Raw genomic sequence first — 14,653 nt, forward strand, 5'->3', positions numbered from 1 at the left:
GAGGACCCCAGTAATCCCTGCAGAACCAGTGCCCCTCGTGTCCCATCCTCTCCCCACACAGCGTGGGAGAGAGGGCAGCTCTGCAGTGAGAGGCAGCCTCTCCCTCCCAGGCAGCCAGGAAAGACAAAATGGAAAGGTTTGTGGGTTTTTTTCCCCCCTCTTTTATCTGAAATGGGAAGGCAGGAAAACCCCCCAGGAGCTGCTCACCCTGTGTGGCTGAAGAGAAGTCACCTCAGGGCTGTGCCTCAGTTTCCCCTCTTATAAAGTGGAGCTTATGGGGAGGTTGAAGGGCCTCGTTGACTCTTCTGGGGGAGGTGAGGGGAAGGAAACTGGGCTTGTGCCACCACCTTATCTGTAGTTATTCCTGGAATCTGATTACAGGCTATATATAATGAAAACTGATTAAATGCCACTGTGTGATAGCACATCCTGGGGCCTGCTGGGACAGACAGGGCTGGATCATGTTCAGCACTCACTTCCCCACCAATTCATTCCCCACCAGTTCATTCCCAACCAATAACTCCATCCTTTTGTTTCCCTTTTGAATTATTTCTCAATAACTCTTCCCAATAACTTCCTCTTTCTTCAAGCCAAATCCCCCCCCAGATCATTGCACGTGGGACCCAAAACAAGCCTCCAAAATTCTGAAGCCATAAACCCAGTTATTCCACCCCCTTGGTAAATAACTTGGCTCTTTGTTGGGGAAGGTTCTTCCATCCAAGCTTTCTCTGACAACATTTGGCTTGGCAAAGTGGTGCCCAGCCCTTCATTATTTTTGCAAGGCCTCATCCTTTCTCCTCAGCATCTTCAGACTGTATTTGATTGTTGTGGTGGTTTTTTTCCCTCCTCCTGTTGTTGTCCAGGCTTAAGTCACCAGGAGCTGCTCACTCTGGTGCAATCAAGCCCAGCCACGTTGTTTAAGGGGGAAAAAAAAAATAAATAGCTTTATAAAGTCTGTCTCTAATGGAGCCAAGGAATTAATTGCTTGTACTGCTCTGCCCAGGGGAGCTGGGAGGGCTCAGAGAAACCCCTGATGTGCTGCAGCTATTTTAGCTCCTCTGCTCCCAGCTCTGGCTGGGGTGGTCTGGGGGTGCTTGGTGGGCTTTGCCTGGGCTGGCTGGTGATGGGCAGGACCAGGGTGGTGCCACCCATGTGCTGGCTGCTTCCCCATAGGGTGTTTCAGGGGATTTAGGCTGGGGAGCTGGGTGGGCAGTGATGCTCCAGCAGCGAGGCTGGTCCGTGATGAGGGGGCACTGGCCTGGGGAGGGGGTGATGCTTTGGCTTCATGCTGGTGTCCATCCCCCAGAAACACCCTGGAGGTGGCCCTGGATGTTGGCCAGAGCCTCCAGCTCTGTCTCTTCCTCCCATTTCTCTCTTGAGAGAGGGAGAGGAGCTCCTACTCTGAGGGACTTGCATGTGCTCACCAGGTCTTCTCTCCTCTAGGTCCACCACCCCATGGGGAGCAGGTCACCCCACACTGGCTCCTGGGGGGCCGTACCCGACGAGCTGTCAGCCTGGATGAAAAGGTAAGAGCAGAGATGGTTTCTCTCCCCTGCCCTGTGTGGCCAGGGCTTGCACCTGGGGGTCTTCCTGGTGGGGCTCAGGTGGGGATGTCAGGTTTGCAGGATGTGAAGTTTACGGGACCCGTCACCACATTCAGGTGATGAACAAGGGGAAGCAGAGGGTTCAGTTAATTAGGAGTGGTCCTAAGTGTTGGGCAGCAGGAAGGATGGCCAAGAGCTACAGGGGGAGCAGAAAGGGGCTTGGGCAGTCTGGAGAGAGGAGATGGAGGTAACTCATCAGCCTGATGATGGGCCAGGATGGACAGACCAGCAGGGTCAGCTCACGGGAAAGTGCTGCAGGAGTTAGGAGTGATGTCCTTGGAGGAAAACTGTGGAGAAGCTGGGCCCAGGCTGTGGGGAGAAAAGGACCTCTCATCCCAGGGCAGGTCTGCTGGCCTGTCACACCCTCCCTGCCACCTTCAGGGTCTCCAAACCCACTGAGATGAGGTGCCCGTGGTGATCCCAGCCTGGGGTTGGCGCCTCGCCCAGCGCTGGGGTCACCCAGCCCTGCAGCTGCTCATCCAGCTGGTCCTTGTACCCAGCAGTTGGGGGCTGTGGTCTCCTCTGGGACAGATCAAATCACATCCCAGCACTGGTGTGGGGGGCTGTGGGAAAGGGCTGTGCTTTGGGGCTGAGCGGGTTCGCTGCTGAGGAGGCTCAGTGCTGCCAAGGGGCTATTTCTGGTGGCATCTCCCTGGGGTGGGGGCTTGGGGACGCAGCTTTGAAGCCCCCCTGAGGTGTCTCCAAGTGAGGCCTCCTTGCTTTGTGCTGGAGAGAACTGAGGGTGAGAGTTTGCTGGGAGGTGGAGAGGGGCTTTGTGCTGCCCTGGCTCCCCCGAGGGGCTGAGAGGTGCCTTTTCCTGGAGGATTGGGGAGTATTGCTCTCATGGGTGCAGGCTGCTGGGAATTGTGATTCTCCAGGAGCTGGAAATAGCCCACGGGCGTGCCCGTGGTGATCCCAGCCTGGGGTTGGCGCCTCGCCCAGCGCTGGGGTCACCCAGCCCTGCAGCTGCTCATCCAGCTGGTCCTTGTACCCAGCAGTTGGGGGCTGTGGTCTCCTCTGGGACAGATCAAATCACATCCCAGCACTGGTGTGGGGGGCTGTGGGAAAGGGCTGTGCTTTGGGGCTGAGCGGGTTCGCTGCTGAGGAGGCTCAGTGCTGCCAAGGGGCTATTTCTGGTGGCATCTCCCTGGGGTGGGGGCTTGGGGACGCAGCTTTGAAGCCCCCCTGAGGTGTCTCCAAGTGAGGCCTCCTTGCTTTGTGCTGGAGAGAACTGAGGGTGAGAGTTTGCTGGGAGGTGGAGAGGGGCTTTGTGCTGCCCTGGCTCCCCCGAGGGGCTGAGAGGTGCCTTTTCCTGGAGGATTGGGGAGTATTGCTCTCATGGGTGCTGGCTGCTGGGAATTGTGATTCTCCAGGAGCTAGAAATAGCCCACGGGGTTGGGGATGCTGTGGTCAGCTTGCAGAAATGTCCCCTCCCTTCCTAGCAGTCCTGGGTTGGCCTATATTTAAGTTGGAGGGCACTGGAGACGGGGACCGCGTGGCAGCAGGAGGGTTATTTATACTCTCCCCAACACCCTGCTGCCCCAAAACTGTGCTGGGTGGGTGCAAATCCCAGGGGTGGGGGGATTTCAGGGCTCATCCTAGGGCTGGTGGGTCTGGGGCAGCTCAGGGAGCAGGACCATGGGGTGGGTGGGCAGGTTCTGGCACGTTTCCTGGCATCTGCTGCGGCTCCTCTGGTTCCAGCCAGCCCGAAACAAGGAGCCTCCTGTTCCTCGGAGGAGGGGAAAGGAGGGGAGAGATGGAAGGGGGGGTGGTCGCTGCTGGGAGTGAGGAGATTTGTAGGAGAAGGATGGTGGCAACCAAAGGATGGAGGAGAGGTGAGCAGCCCCAACAGACAGAGCCCCAACACGGCCCTTCCCATCCCCGGTGCCGCCGCTGCCGCGTGTGTTTTTAGGATCAGTTGGGTCTCTGGCCAAAAGTCTCCTCCTTGCCCTCCAGCAAAGATCCTGGAAGGAAGCACAGCTGTGTGGTTGCCTCCAGCCAGCTCTGTCTGCCTGGGCACGACTGGCTCTCGGGGAGGGACCCCTGGGAAGGGACAACATGAAGTGGCTGATGGGTTCACCGGTGGGGTTGGAGCCTGATGACCTCCCCAAAGGCTCCTCTGTCCCTTCCCCAGGAGCTGCTCCTCCGTGGGTGGGATGCTGCAGGGGACATCCCTGTGTCTCCTTCCCCTCCTCCTTCTGGAGGAGCCAGGTCAAGCTGGAAGAGGAGGAGGAGGAGGCTGGTGGTGGCCGCGCGGTCCCCGTCGTGTGCGGGCTGGCGTGGCACTGGGGGGTCAGACCCTGCTCCCCCCGTCTCTGCACCCTCCTCTCTCCTATTGTTCAGGGCTGAGCTCCCCTCAGGCTCCACAGCTCCTGGCACACATGGAAGTGATTTTGGAGAGGCCGGGGAGGAAGGTCGTGGGGACCTTGATTGCAAACAGCTCCCTTGTCACCACCGGCGTGGGGAGGGATCCTGCCCCGCTGCTGCATCCTCCTCCTCCCACCCCTTCCCCCCAGCTCCAGGCATGGGATGAAGGCTGCCCAGAGCTGACCACAGGCTATCCCAGCCTTTCTGAGCTTGGGACCAGTATCCTGGCCCAGGTGTCCCACCAGCCTGGGGTCCCACCCAGCCTGTCATGCTGCCCATGCCCCTTCTCTGTCTTATTTCCTTCCTGTTGTAACTGCTTCTCCCTGGGTGTGGTTTCTCACTGCACTGGTTTCAGGCTAGAAGAGGGGAGATTGAGGTTGGACATTAGGAGGAAATTCTTTGCTGTGAGGGTGGTGAGCCCCTGGCCCAGGTTGCCCAGGGAAGCTGTGGCTGCCCCATCCCTGGCAGTGTTGAAGGGCAGGTTGGATGGGGCTTGGAGCAGCCTGGGCTGCTGGGAGGTGTCCCTGCCCATGCAGGGGGTTGGGACTGGATGATCCTGAAGGTCCCTTCCAACCCAAACCAGTCTGGGATTCTGTACATCACAAGGGCTGAGGAGCACCCAGGCAGAACAGCCTTTCCCCCTCCCTCCAGGTCTGTCCTGGCACCCTGTCCCTGGATGGGAACACACCTTGACACCAATGGACCATCCTTCCCCCTCTCCCCCCACTGCCTCTCAGCCCACGGGATCATCCTCTGGGTCCCTGGAGCAACCAGTGTCTCCCTGCCTTGGTAGTGGGACACAGCTGTCCCCTTCATCCTTGCCCACAAACACTTGGAGCATCCCCTCTGGCTGTGGTCGGGGTGCCAGACCCTGTCCCTCTTGTGTGGGACCCTCCCTGGAGATCCATGTTGGGGTCACAGCCTTGCCCTGGGGCAGGAAGGGAGGAGAAGGACAGGTTTGGGTTGGGCTGCAGGTGCTGAGGACACACACTCCTGCCATCTGTTTCCTGCAGGGAAGCCCTTTTCCCTTGGCAACGTGTGGCAGGGCTGAGCAAACCCTGACGTGGTCCCAGAGCCAAGTTTGCTGTGAAACAACCAATATCCTGCCTCTCTGTCTCTGGGGGCCTGGATTGTTCTGGCTCCTCCAGAGCTGCCTGTCCTTGGGATGCTTTTCCAGTGAGGAACTGCAGAGAGAAGCTTGTCTTTGGGGTCTGGGATCCTGATCCTGGTGTGTATTTAGGCCATGGAAATGCAGACCCTGAGCCTGGAATAGAATCCCAGAATCATCCTGGTTGGAAGGGACCTTGAACATCATCCAGTCCAACCATAACCTAAATCCCCCTGCCATAACCTGATCTACCCAGTCAGGGCTTCAATCATGTCCCCAAGCACCACATCTACATTTCTTTTGAATACTTCCAGGGATGGGGACTCCACCACCTCCCTGGCTCTTCACATCCCAGCTCTGCTGCTGGGATCCAACCTCCCCAGGGAGGACCCAGCTCAGCCTTGATCCTCCAGCTGCAAAACCCATCAGCAAAATCCCCAGTGGAGCAGCTCCAAGCAATTCTGATCCCCCTCTTCCTCATGACATCCAGGATTGCATGTGGTTGCTTAGGAAAACTGGGGCTTGTGGGACCTGCCTGAGCAGATGGCCAGGCTGGGATTTGAAGGTGGCTTTTGGATTTTTTGGCTTCACTAGTGGTTTCCAGAAGATCTCAGGGCTCCCTGAGCCCACTCCTGGGAGAGCTGATCTTCTGCAGGGAAGTGGGAGCATCCCACTGGTGATGGAGGGAGCCTGGGCAAGGAGAATGGCCTGGAGCCCTTGGCCTCAGGTGGGACTGGCTTTGCTGGGATGTCCTGGAGAGGGGCCATCACCTCCACATCCAGCCAGGGCTGAGGGAAGGTGGTTCTTGCAGCCTGTGGAGCCAGCACATCCTTCTTGTGGCTGCTAGAGAAAGGAGGTCACAGTGTTTGGATGAGGGAGGGAAGTGCTGGAGCCAGGATGATGCTGGAGCCTTGGAACATGCTCCAGCCCAGGATGATGCTGGAGCCTTGGAACATGCTCCAGCCCAGGAAGATGCTGATCCCAGCTCATTCCAGGTGCACAACACCTTAGCTAGCAGCTCCTGGGGACTCAACCACCTTCCAGGTAGGCTCCAGGCAAAGTTCTCAGTGTTTAATTAATGCAATAACTTCTCCTGGCCAGAGAGTTGGGTCCTTTGACTCCCTTTTGGCCCAAGTGGTGCTCACACCCTCCTTCTCCCTGGTCTCACTCAATGCTCCTTACTTCTCCAGGAGCAGAGCTGGTTTCAGCCCATCCCAGCTAAATCCAGGGTCAGCCTCCTGCTCCCCCCTGCCTCTCCACATGCTCTCAGGGGAAACTGAGGCACAGGGAAGGGAAGTTCATGCCACGCACCACCTGGCAGGGCTCAGGCCTGGATCCCATTAGCTACAGTTTGTTGTCCAGCCGTTGGCAGCCTGGGAATCAGGATGGTTCTTGCCTGGGGGGTTGGGAAAGCTGGGATAACCCTGCACACCCTCGTGTCCCTTTAAGACAGCAGATGGGAAAGAGCATTTTGCCAGGAAAGGCCCTGAAGTCAAGGCAGGGAGTAATTGCTGGGGAATTCAAAACCGGGAAGGCTGGGACTTGGTGGGGAGGAGGAGGAGGAGGAGAAAGGCTGAGGGAAGAGGGTGTTTGGGAGATCAGGGAGGGGGAGAAACAGGCTTGAAAAAATAGGGAGGGGTGGTGGGGGGTGTGTGTGTGTGTGTGTGTGGAAAGAAGGGAAACGGCAAGAAAAACCTACAGACCATGTTTGGCCAGGGAGTGATGTTTGTATAAGATCATGTTCTAAAAATACAGCCCATTCCCACCAGGGCTGAAGGAGGGGAGCCTTCCTCTGCCCCAGCCTCCTCCGCCCCACAGCTCCCAGGGCCCCTGGCTGGGAGAGGGGACGGGGGCTGTGGGGCTGGTGAAGGGACTGGCTGGGAAGTGGCAGAGCCTTCAGCTCAGCTGGCTTTGCTATTGGGGGGTTTGGGTTTGTTTGGTTTTGTTGGTGTGGGTTTTTTTTTTTTTTTTGGTTTTTTTTTCTAAGTGCTGTGTCTGGTCTCCTTTTTTGGAGCTGGGAAGAGGGTTGGAGCTTGGCTGGGCCCTGCTCCATCACCCTTCCCTTGTGCTGCCACAAGGGCTGGGGCCACGAGGCTTTTCCCATCCTTGGGAGATGGACCCACGAGAGCTCAGACCCTGGGGGTCTCAGACCCTGGGGGTCTCCTTGAGACTGGAAGCATCCTTCCTCTGGCCAGCTTGAGCAGCTCCATGGGGTCCCCTCATCCCTGGAGCTCAGTTTGGGGTGAACCCACAGGAAGGGCCACCCTGGGAGCACAAAGCCTGGGGTGCAGCAGGGGGGGCACCCAGCTGCCCTGCACCCCAAAGTGCTCTGTTGAGTGATGCTGCTCCTCAAAAGCACAATGGTTCCCAGGGAGGGTGGCCTTGGGGCTGCCAGGCTGGGCATCCCCCAGCATCTCTGGTGCCCAGGAGCTAAACTTGGTTGGCCTTCTCCGTAGGGATGAGAGGGAACAGCAGGATTTGGCCTGTTTTGAGCTGGGAGTCACCCAACTGCCCCCCCACCCTGCTGCATTCCTGGGGACTGGCTGCAAAACCCCGTGATGCTCGGAGCAGCCGGAGCCTGGTGGGGGAACAGCTCCTTCCTCTCCCCTTCCCCTCCTGAGCTGGGAAAACCTCTCCAGCTCATGACTGGGGCCCTGCAGCAGATCCTGAGCAGGGGGCTGAGGGCTGGAATCCTGCTGGGACATCCAGCAGGGCTGGGGAAGGAGCCAGAAGCAGATTCAGCCGGGCTGTGAGCAGGGACAGGGCGATGCTGCACTGGAGCCAGGGCAGGGATGTGGGCACAGCAGAGAAGGGCAGTGGCTCTGGGCTCCAGCCCAGCCCCACACGTGTGGACAGGCCGTGCTGGTGTGGATCCCTGCGTGGGCTTCCCATTTGGTGCCTTCCCAAGTGAGGGAGTGAGTGAAACCACCAGCATCCTGAGGAAGCTGAGTCAGTCGCCTCCTCTCGCTGCCCTCGGGTGTTTTTAAGGGCACAATGATCCCCTGCCCAGGTGGTTGCTGCTTTGTTTCCCTACCCACGCAGGAGCTGACCCACCCAGGGACCAGGATCTCTGGTGGGCTGGAGGGACAGGGACTCCAGTTGGGATGTTTGGGTCTCTGCTTCCAGTCCTGCATCCCAGACCTGTTCTCTCTCGCTGCCCTTTCCCTGGGGGAGCTGCCAGCAGGGCTGGGATCTGCATCCTCCCCTCTGCCCTGGCTGGGTGAGTCCCAGGGCAAATCCTCTTCTATCTGCTGCTGCTCATGGGAAATCAAACAGGAGGGGTTGGGGTTTTTTTGCCTTCCCTGGGTTTCTGGCAGGGGCTGGAGGAGGGGGAGCAGCTCTGTGGAGGAGAGGCTGGGATGTGCCCTGAGCTGGGGAGCAGGGAAAGGTGCTGGGGACAGGGATGGGCAGAAGAGATGGTGTGTGGTGGGAACAGCACAGGGTGTCCCGTGGATCATTGCAGCTTGAATCGAGGGAGTCAGCTTTTGGAAAGTGAGAGGTGCTGGGAGCCAGTGTGAGATCACAGAATGGCAGGCTGGTTTGAGTTGGAAGGGGCCTTAAAGACCATTTGGATCCAACTCCCCTGCATGGGCAGGGACACCTCCCACCAGCCCAGGTTGCTCCAAGCCCCATCCAACCTGCCCTTCAACACTGCCAGGGATGGGGCAGCCACAGCTTCTCTGGGCAACCTGGGCCAGGGTCTCACCATCCTCACAGCAAAGAATTTCTTCCCCATGTCCAACCTAAATCTCCTCTTTTCCAGTTTAACTCCATTCCCCCTCATCCCACCCCTCCCTGCCCTTGTCCCAAGCCCCTCCCCAGCTTTCCTGGAGCCCCTTCAGGCACTGGAAGCTGCTCTAAGGTCTCCCTGGAGCCTTCTCTGCTCCAGGCCGAACACCCCAAGTCTCCCAGCCTGTCTCCAGAGCAGAACTGCTCCAGATCCACAGATCATCTCCATGGTCTCCCCTGGACTTTCTCCAACAGCTCCACGTCCTCCTCATGTCGGGCACCCCAGAAAGCAGGAGCTGCTTTTCGTAAGAGGGGTGATGCTCAAACTCCACTGCACCCCCTGTCCCTTTGTGTTGCAGGAGGTCCCACAAAGCCCCAGGCAGGCAGCAGGGTGGACGGGCACCCAGCTGGAGCATCTCAGGCTCTGTCATTTCTCACCCCATCCCTCCTTTTCTTCCTCCGTAGGTACCGGCGCCTGCCAGGGCGAAAGTGGCCGTGATGGCCGAGGGCAGGGAGCTCGTCCTGGTGCTGGAGAGGAACCAGTAAGTGTTTTTGGGGCTGGGGAAGGGGCTTTGGGTGTCCCACCTGGGGCAGCAGCTGCCCTGCCCTGGCTCTCCTGCCCACGGGGGGAGGGATGTCCTGGGGTGGTTTCCCGCGGCCGATGAGGCGGTTTGGGCTGAAATGCTGAGTTTTGACCCTGTTCCCCCACCCCGTGGGGTGCAGGGCAGGGGGTGCAGGGCCCAGGGTGGGAGAGGAGGGGGTGTGGGTGCTGAGGGGCTGGAGAGGTGCCAGGCAGGGGCTCAGTGGGACTGGGGGCTCTTCTCTTGGGGCTGCCATCCCACTGGCGGGGCTGGTGCTGTGAGGTCTGCGGGGGTGTCTCGTGGTGGGTTGTTCCAACTGCTTGGCAGTGGCTTGAGTGGTTTGGGAACCTCTGCTGCTCTTCTGCTGGTCCATTCTTGGGGCTGCCAGCCTTTCTGGGCTCCTTTTTGGATGCAGGTGCCAGCAGCATCTGTCCCCTGTGGCACTCGCCCAGCCTGGCATCTCCTCGTGCTGGGGCTGGAGCTGGGAGAGCAATTAGCTGCATCTCCTGCCCTGCTCTCCTTGCCCCTCTCCCTGAGATCTCATGGCATTTGTACCTTTTTGGGATCTGGGTCCCTCCTGGTGCCAGGTGGCCCCGAGGTGGAGCAGAAAGCTGGTCTGTGCAGGGTGAGTTCTGCTTCCACTTCTGCTTCTCTCCAGGAGCTGTGGGCCTGGCAGGACCCTCCTCTTGCTGCTGTTTGGGCACAAAAGCAGCCAGCACAGTGTCCCCAAACAGCCCTGCTGGGCAACAGGTCCCAGTGACCAGCAGAGGAGCTTCTGGTGTGATGGAAGGAGAATCTGGAGGGTCCTGTGCACGTTGTGCTTTAGGAGTGGGGACAGTGGGGAGGTTGGCAGTGGGGCTTGAAAGATCATGTCCAAAGCTTAGCCTTGTATCCAGCTGGTGCACCAGGTTTGGAGATGTTTGCATGTCTTCTCAGGACCCCATTTCTGGCTTGGTGCCACTTGCCCTGCTGAAAGGCTGAGTGTGAAAAGGGAGGGGTGAAGAGCATCCCTGGTGGCTGTTGGTGCCTCTGGCAGGGCTGGGGGAGCATGGGACATGTCAGGGTGCTGAGAGGTGAGGGGCTTGGTGGCAGCAAGTGGGAGCTGAGCACCCAGAGCAGCCCAGGACACCCAGGAGCATCCGTGGAACCTGTGATCATCTGTGGCACCCAAAAGCATTCATGGCCCTTTCCATGGCATCAAAGAGTATCCATAGCACACAGGAGCATCCGTGGAACCCGGGATCATCCGTGGCACCCAAAAGCATTCATGGCACTTCCCATGGCATCAAAGAGCATCCATAGCACACAGGAGCATCTGTGGCACCCAAGACCACCCATGACAAAAGGCAGCCCATGTGGCACCCAGAGTAGTCCAAGACAGCCAAGACTGGCTGTGCCTACTGGTTGTATCTCCTGGGGAGACCAAGGCAGCCCTGGCCGCCTACAGTGCTGTCCTATGCCAGCCAACAGGTGTACCTAAGCCATGCTAGCCCATGAGCCAGTGAGGCCATGCTCAAATCTTCTTTCTTCTGGTACTGGGAGACACGGCCAACCTCCCAAACCACCCTTCATGGTGTTTTCCAACAAGGTCTTCCCTTGTGCAGGAGGAGGAGACACATCTTGCCCTTCTTTCCCGTGGCTCCTGGTAGCTGGAGCATCTCAGGCTCTGTCATTTCTCACCCCATCCCTCCTTTTCTTCCTCCGTAGGTGCCGGCGCCTGCCAGGGCGAAAGTGGCCGTGATGGCCGAGGGCAGGGAGCTCGTCCTGGTGCTGGAGAGGAACCAGTAAGTGTTTTTGGGGCTGGGGAAGGGGCTTTGGGTGTCCCACCTGGGGCAGCAGCTGCCCTGCCCTGGCTCTCCTGCCCACGGGGGGAGGGATGTCCTGGGGTGGTTTCCCGCGGCCGATGAGGCGGTTTGGGCTGAAATGCTGAGTTTTGACCCTGTTCCCCCACCCCGTGGGGTGCAGGGCAGGGGGTGCAGGGCCCAGGGTGGGAGAGGAGGGGGTGTGGGTGCTGAGAGGCTGGAGAGGTGCCAGGCAGGGGCTCAGTGGGACTGGGGGCTCTTCTCTTGGGGCTGCCATCCCACTGGCGGGGCTGGTGCTGTGAGGTCTGCGGGGGTATCTCATGGTGGGTTGTGCCAACTGCTTGGCAGTGGTTTGGGAACCTCTGCTGCTCTTCTGCTGGTCCATTCTTGGGGCTGCCAGCCTTTCTGGGCTCCTTTTTGGATGCAGGTGCCAGCAGCATCTGTCCCCTGTGGCACTCGCCCAGCCTGGCATCTCCTCGTGCTGGGGCTGGAGCTGGGAGAGCAATTAGCTGCATCTCCTGCCCTGCTCTCCTTGCCTCTCTCCCTGAGATCTCATGGCATTTGTACCTTTTTGGGTCTGGGTCCCTCCTGGTGCCAGGTGGCCCCGAGGTGGAGCAGAAAGCTGGTCTGTGCAGGGTGAGTTCTGCTTCCACTTCTGCTTCTCTCCAGGAGCTGTGGGCCTGGCAGGACCCTCCTCTTGCTGCTGTTTGGGCACAAAAGCAGCCAGCACAGTGTCCCCAAACAGCCCTGCTGGGCAACAGGTCCCAGTGACCAGCAGAGGAGCTTCTGGTGTGATGGAAGGAGAATCTGGAGGGTCCTGTGCACGTTGTGCTTTAGGAGTGGGGACAGTGGGGAGGTTGGCAGTGGGGCTTGAAAGATCATGTCCAAAGCTTAGCCTTGTATCCAGCTGGTGCACCAGGTTTGGAGATGTTTGCATGTCTTCTCAGGACCCCATTTCTGGCTTGGTGCCACTTGCCCTGCTGAAAGGCTGAGTGTGAAAAGGGAGGGGTGAAGAGCATCCCTGGTGGCTGTTGGTGCCTCTGGCAGGGCTGGGGGAGCATGGGACATGTCAGGGTGCTGAGAGGTGAGGGGCTTGGTGGCAGCAAGTGGGAGCTGAGCACCCAGAGCAGCCCAGGACACCCAGGAGCATCCGTGGAACCTGTGATCATCCGTGGCACCCAAAAGCATTCATGGCCCTTTCCATGGCATCAAAGAGTATCCATAGCACACAGGAGCATCCGTGGAACCCGGGATCATCCGTGGCACCCAAAAGCATTCATGGCACTTCCCATGGCATCAAAGAGCATCCATAGCACACAGGAGCATCTGTGGCACCCAAGACCACCCATGACAAAAGGCAGCCCATGTGGCACCCAGAGTAGTCCAAGACAGCCAAGACTGGCTGTGCCTACTGGTTGTATCTCCTGGGGAGACCAAGGCAGCCCTGGCCACCTACAGTGCTGTCCTATGCCAGCCAACAGGTGTACCTAAGCCATGCTAGCCCATGAGCCAGTGAGGCCATGCTCAAATCTTCTTTCTTCTGGTACTGGGAGACATGGCCAACCTCCCAAACCACCCTTCATGGTGTTTTCCAACAAGGTCTTCCCTTGTGCAGGAGGAGGAGACACATCTTGCCCTTCTTTCCCGTGGCTCCTGGTCTGAGCCATGCTGGGACCTGCTGTGCCCTCAGCTGGGAGGGTTGGCTCAACCTTCCCAGTTCCCCCATTGGCCAGGCATGGCATGGAGGCTTTTTCCTTTCCACTGTCCTCATCTGACCTGTCCCCATCCCTGTCCCCAGCTGCCCATCTGCCCCCGGGCTGGCACTTCCTTACCAGGCATCCCACAGGTCCCTTTCCAGGAACCAGGCTGAGCTCCTGTCTCCTTTCTCCCTTGTAATTGGAGTTACTGGTGCCAGGCACCCACTCACAGCCAGGCTGGGAAGCCAGGAACGTGCCCACAGTGACATTTTTTGGGGCCAAACTGGTTGCAAAATAGAAACCAAGAGGTGGGAGGACTATTCCGGGCCTGCTTGTTTGGTTTATTTTCTTCTGCTGGAGAAGGAAAACTCTGGAATGTGGCCAAACCCCACGAATCCAGGGCCAAACTGTCAGCAGGAGCTCAGTGGTTGGTGGATCAGTCCCAGGGGTGACCATGAAGATGATCCCAGGGCTGGAGCAGCTCTGCTCTGCAGACAGGCTGGGAGAGTCGGGGTGTTCAGCCTGGAGAAGAGAAGGCTCCAGGGAGACCTTAGAGCACCTTCCAGTGCCTGAAGGGGCTCCAGGAAAGCTGGGGAGGGGCTTGGGACAAGGGCAGGGAGTGAGAGGATGAGGGGGATGGATCAAAAGTGGAAGAGGGAGATTGAGGTTGGATATTAGGAAGAAATTCTTTGCTGTGAGGGAGGTGAGACCCTGGCCCAGGTTGCCCAGAGAAGCTGTGGCTGCCCCATCCCTGGCAGTGTTGAAGGGCAGGTTGGATGGGGCTTGGAGCAGCCTGGGCTGGTGGGAGGTGTCCCTGCCCATGCAGAGGGGTTGGAACTAGGTGATCTTTAAGATCCCTTCCAACCCACACCAGCCTGTGACTCCCTGGCTGGGAGCTGAGCTCGGGCCCTTCCCTGGGGCAGGAAGGACCTGTCACCCTGGGTCTGGTCTGTGTCACAGCCAGAGCAGGACCAGCCTTGGTGGGAGATGTCCAGCAGCTGGGGGAGCTGAGGCAGGGAGGGTGAAGGTGGGGTAAGCAGGTTTGCCAACAGCAGCCTGAGCTTTCTCACCATCAGCTTTGTTGTTTGTTTTCCTTTGCTGCCCCCCTGCCCTGCTGTGGGGGTGCTGGGTTGGGAGCATCACCCTCACTGTGCCATGGAACCACAGACTGTTCTGGTTGGATAAAACCTGTAAGATCATTAAGTCCAACTGTTACCCCAGCCCTGCCAAGGCCACCACTGCCCCATGTCCCTCAGCACCACATCTACAGGGCTTGGAAACCCCTCCAGGGATGGGGACTCCATGGGTGAGGTGAAGTGATGTGCCCGGAGCTGGAAGGAGTGGCTGTGTCAGAAACCTCAAAGGTCCCACATCCTCAGCTTGACCCTGAGTAGGAGGCTGATCCTTTCCCTGATGATGCTTCCTCCTGGGGACTTTGTTAATCTCAAGGAGGCTTTGTTCACTGTGGAGAAGCTGCCACCCTGCCTGGCTTCTTGACCTTGGTGGCAGTGAGTTGGCCCTGCCATGTCTGAGCCCTTCAGCAGGGGATGGATGGGCCACTGGACTCCCCTTGCCATGCACATCTCCTGTCCCACACCAGTAGGACCCCAGTGCCCTGTGGGAAGCCCCTTTCTAGCTGATACACGTGAGGGGAACATTGGACTGCTCTCTATAGCTACCTGAGAGGAGGTTGGAGCCAGGGGGGTCAGGCTCTGCTCCCCAGGAACAAGGGATGGGACAAGAGGGAACGGCCTCAAGTTGTGCC

At 58.7% G+C, this 14,653-nt stretch overlaps 1 protein-coding gene across 1 annotated transcript in view; it reads left to right on the plus strand.

Annotated features, from left to right (window-relative positions):
- The first annotated feature begins 274 nt into the window (after positions 1-274).
- LOC104398090 (disintegrin and metalloproteinase domain-containing protein 33-like) overlaps positions 275-14,653 on the plus strand; it is a 31,948-nt gene continuing 17,569 nt past the window's right edge. The window contains exons 1-3 of the mRNA XM_010008133.1: positions 275-314; positions 1,444-1,526; positions 9,274-9,350. Coding sequence (XP_010006435.1) covers positions 275-314; positions 1,444-1,526; positions 9,274-9,350 — 200 coding nt within the window. The remainder of the gene's footprint in view (positions 315-1,443; positions 1,527-9,273; positions 9,351-14,653) is intronic.

Source organism: Chaetura pelagica, unplaced genomic scaffold (assembly GCF_000747805.2).
Source record: "Chaetura pelagica isolate M959 unplaced genomic scaffold, ChaPel_1.0 scaffold352, whole genome shotgun sequence".
NCBI lineage: Eukaryota > Metazoa > Chordata > Aves > Apodiformes > Apodidae > Chaetura > Chaetura pelagica.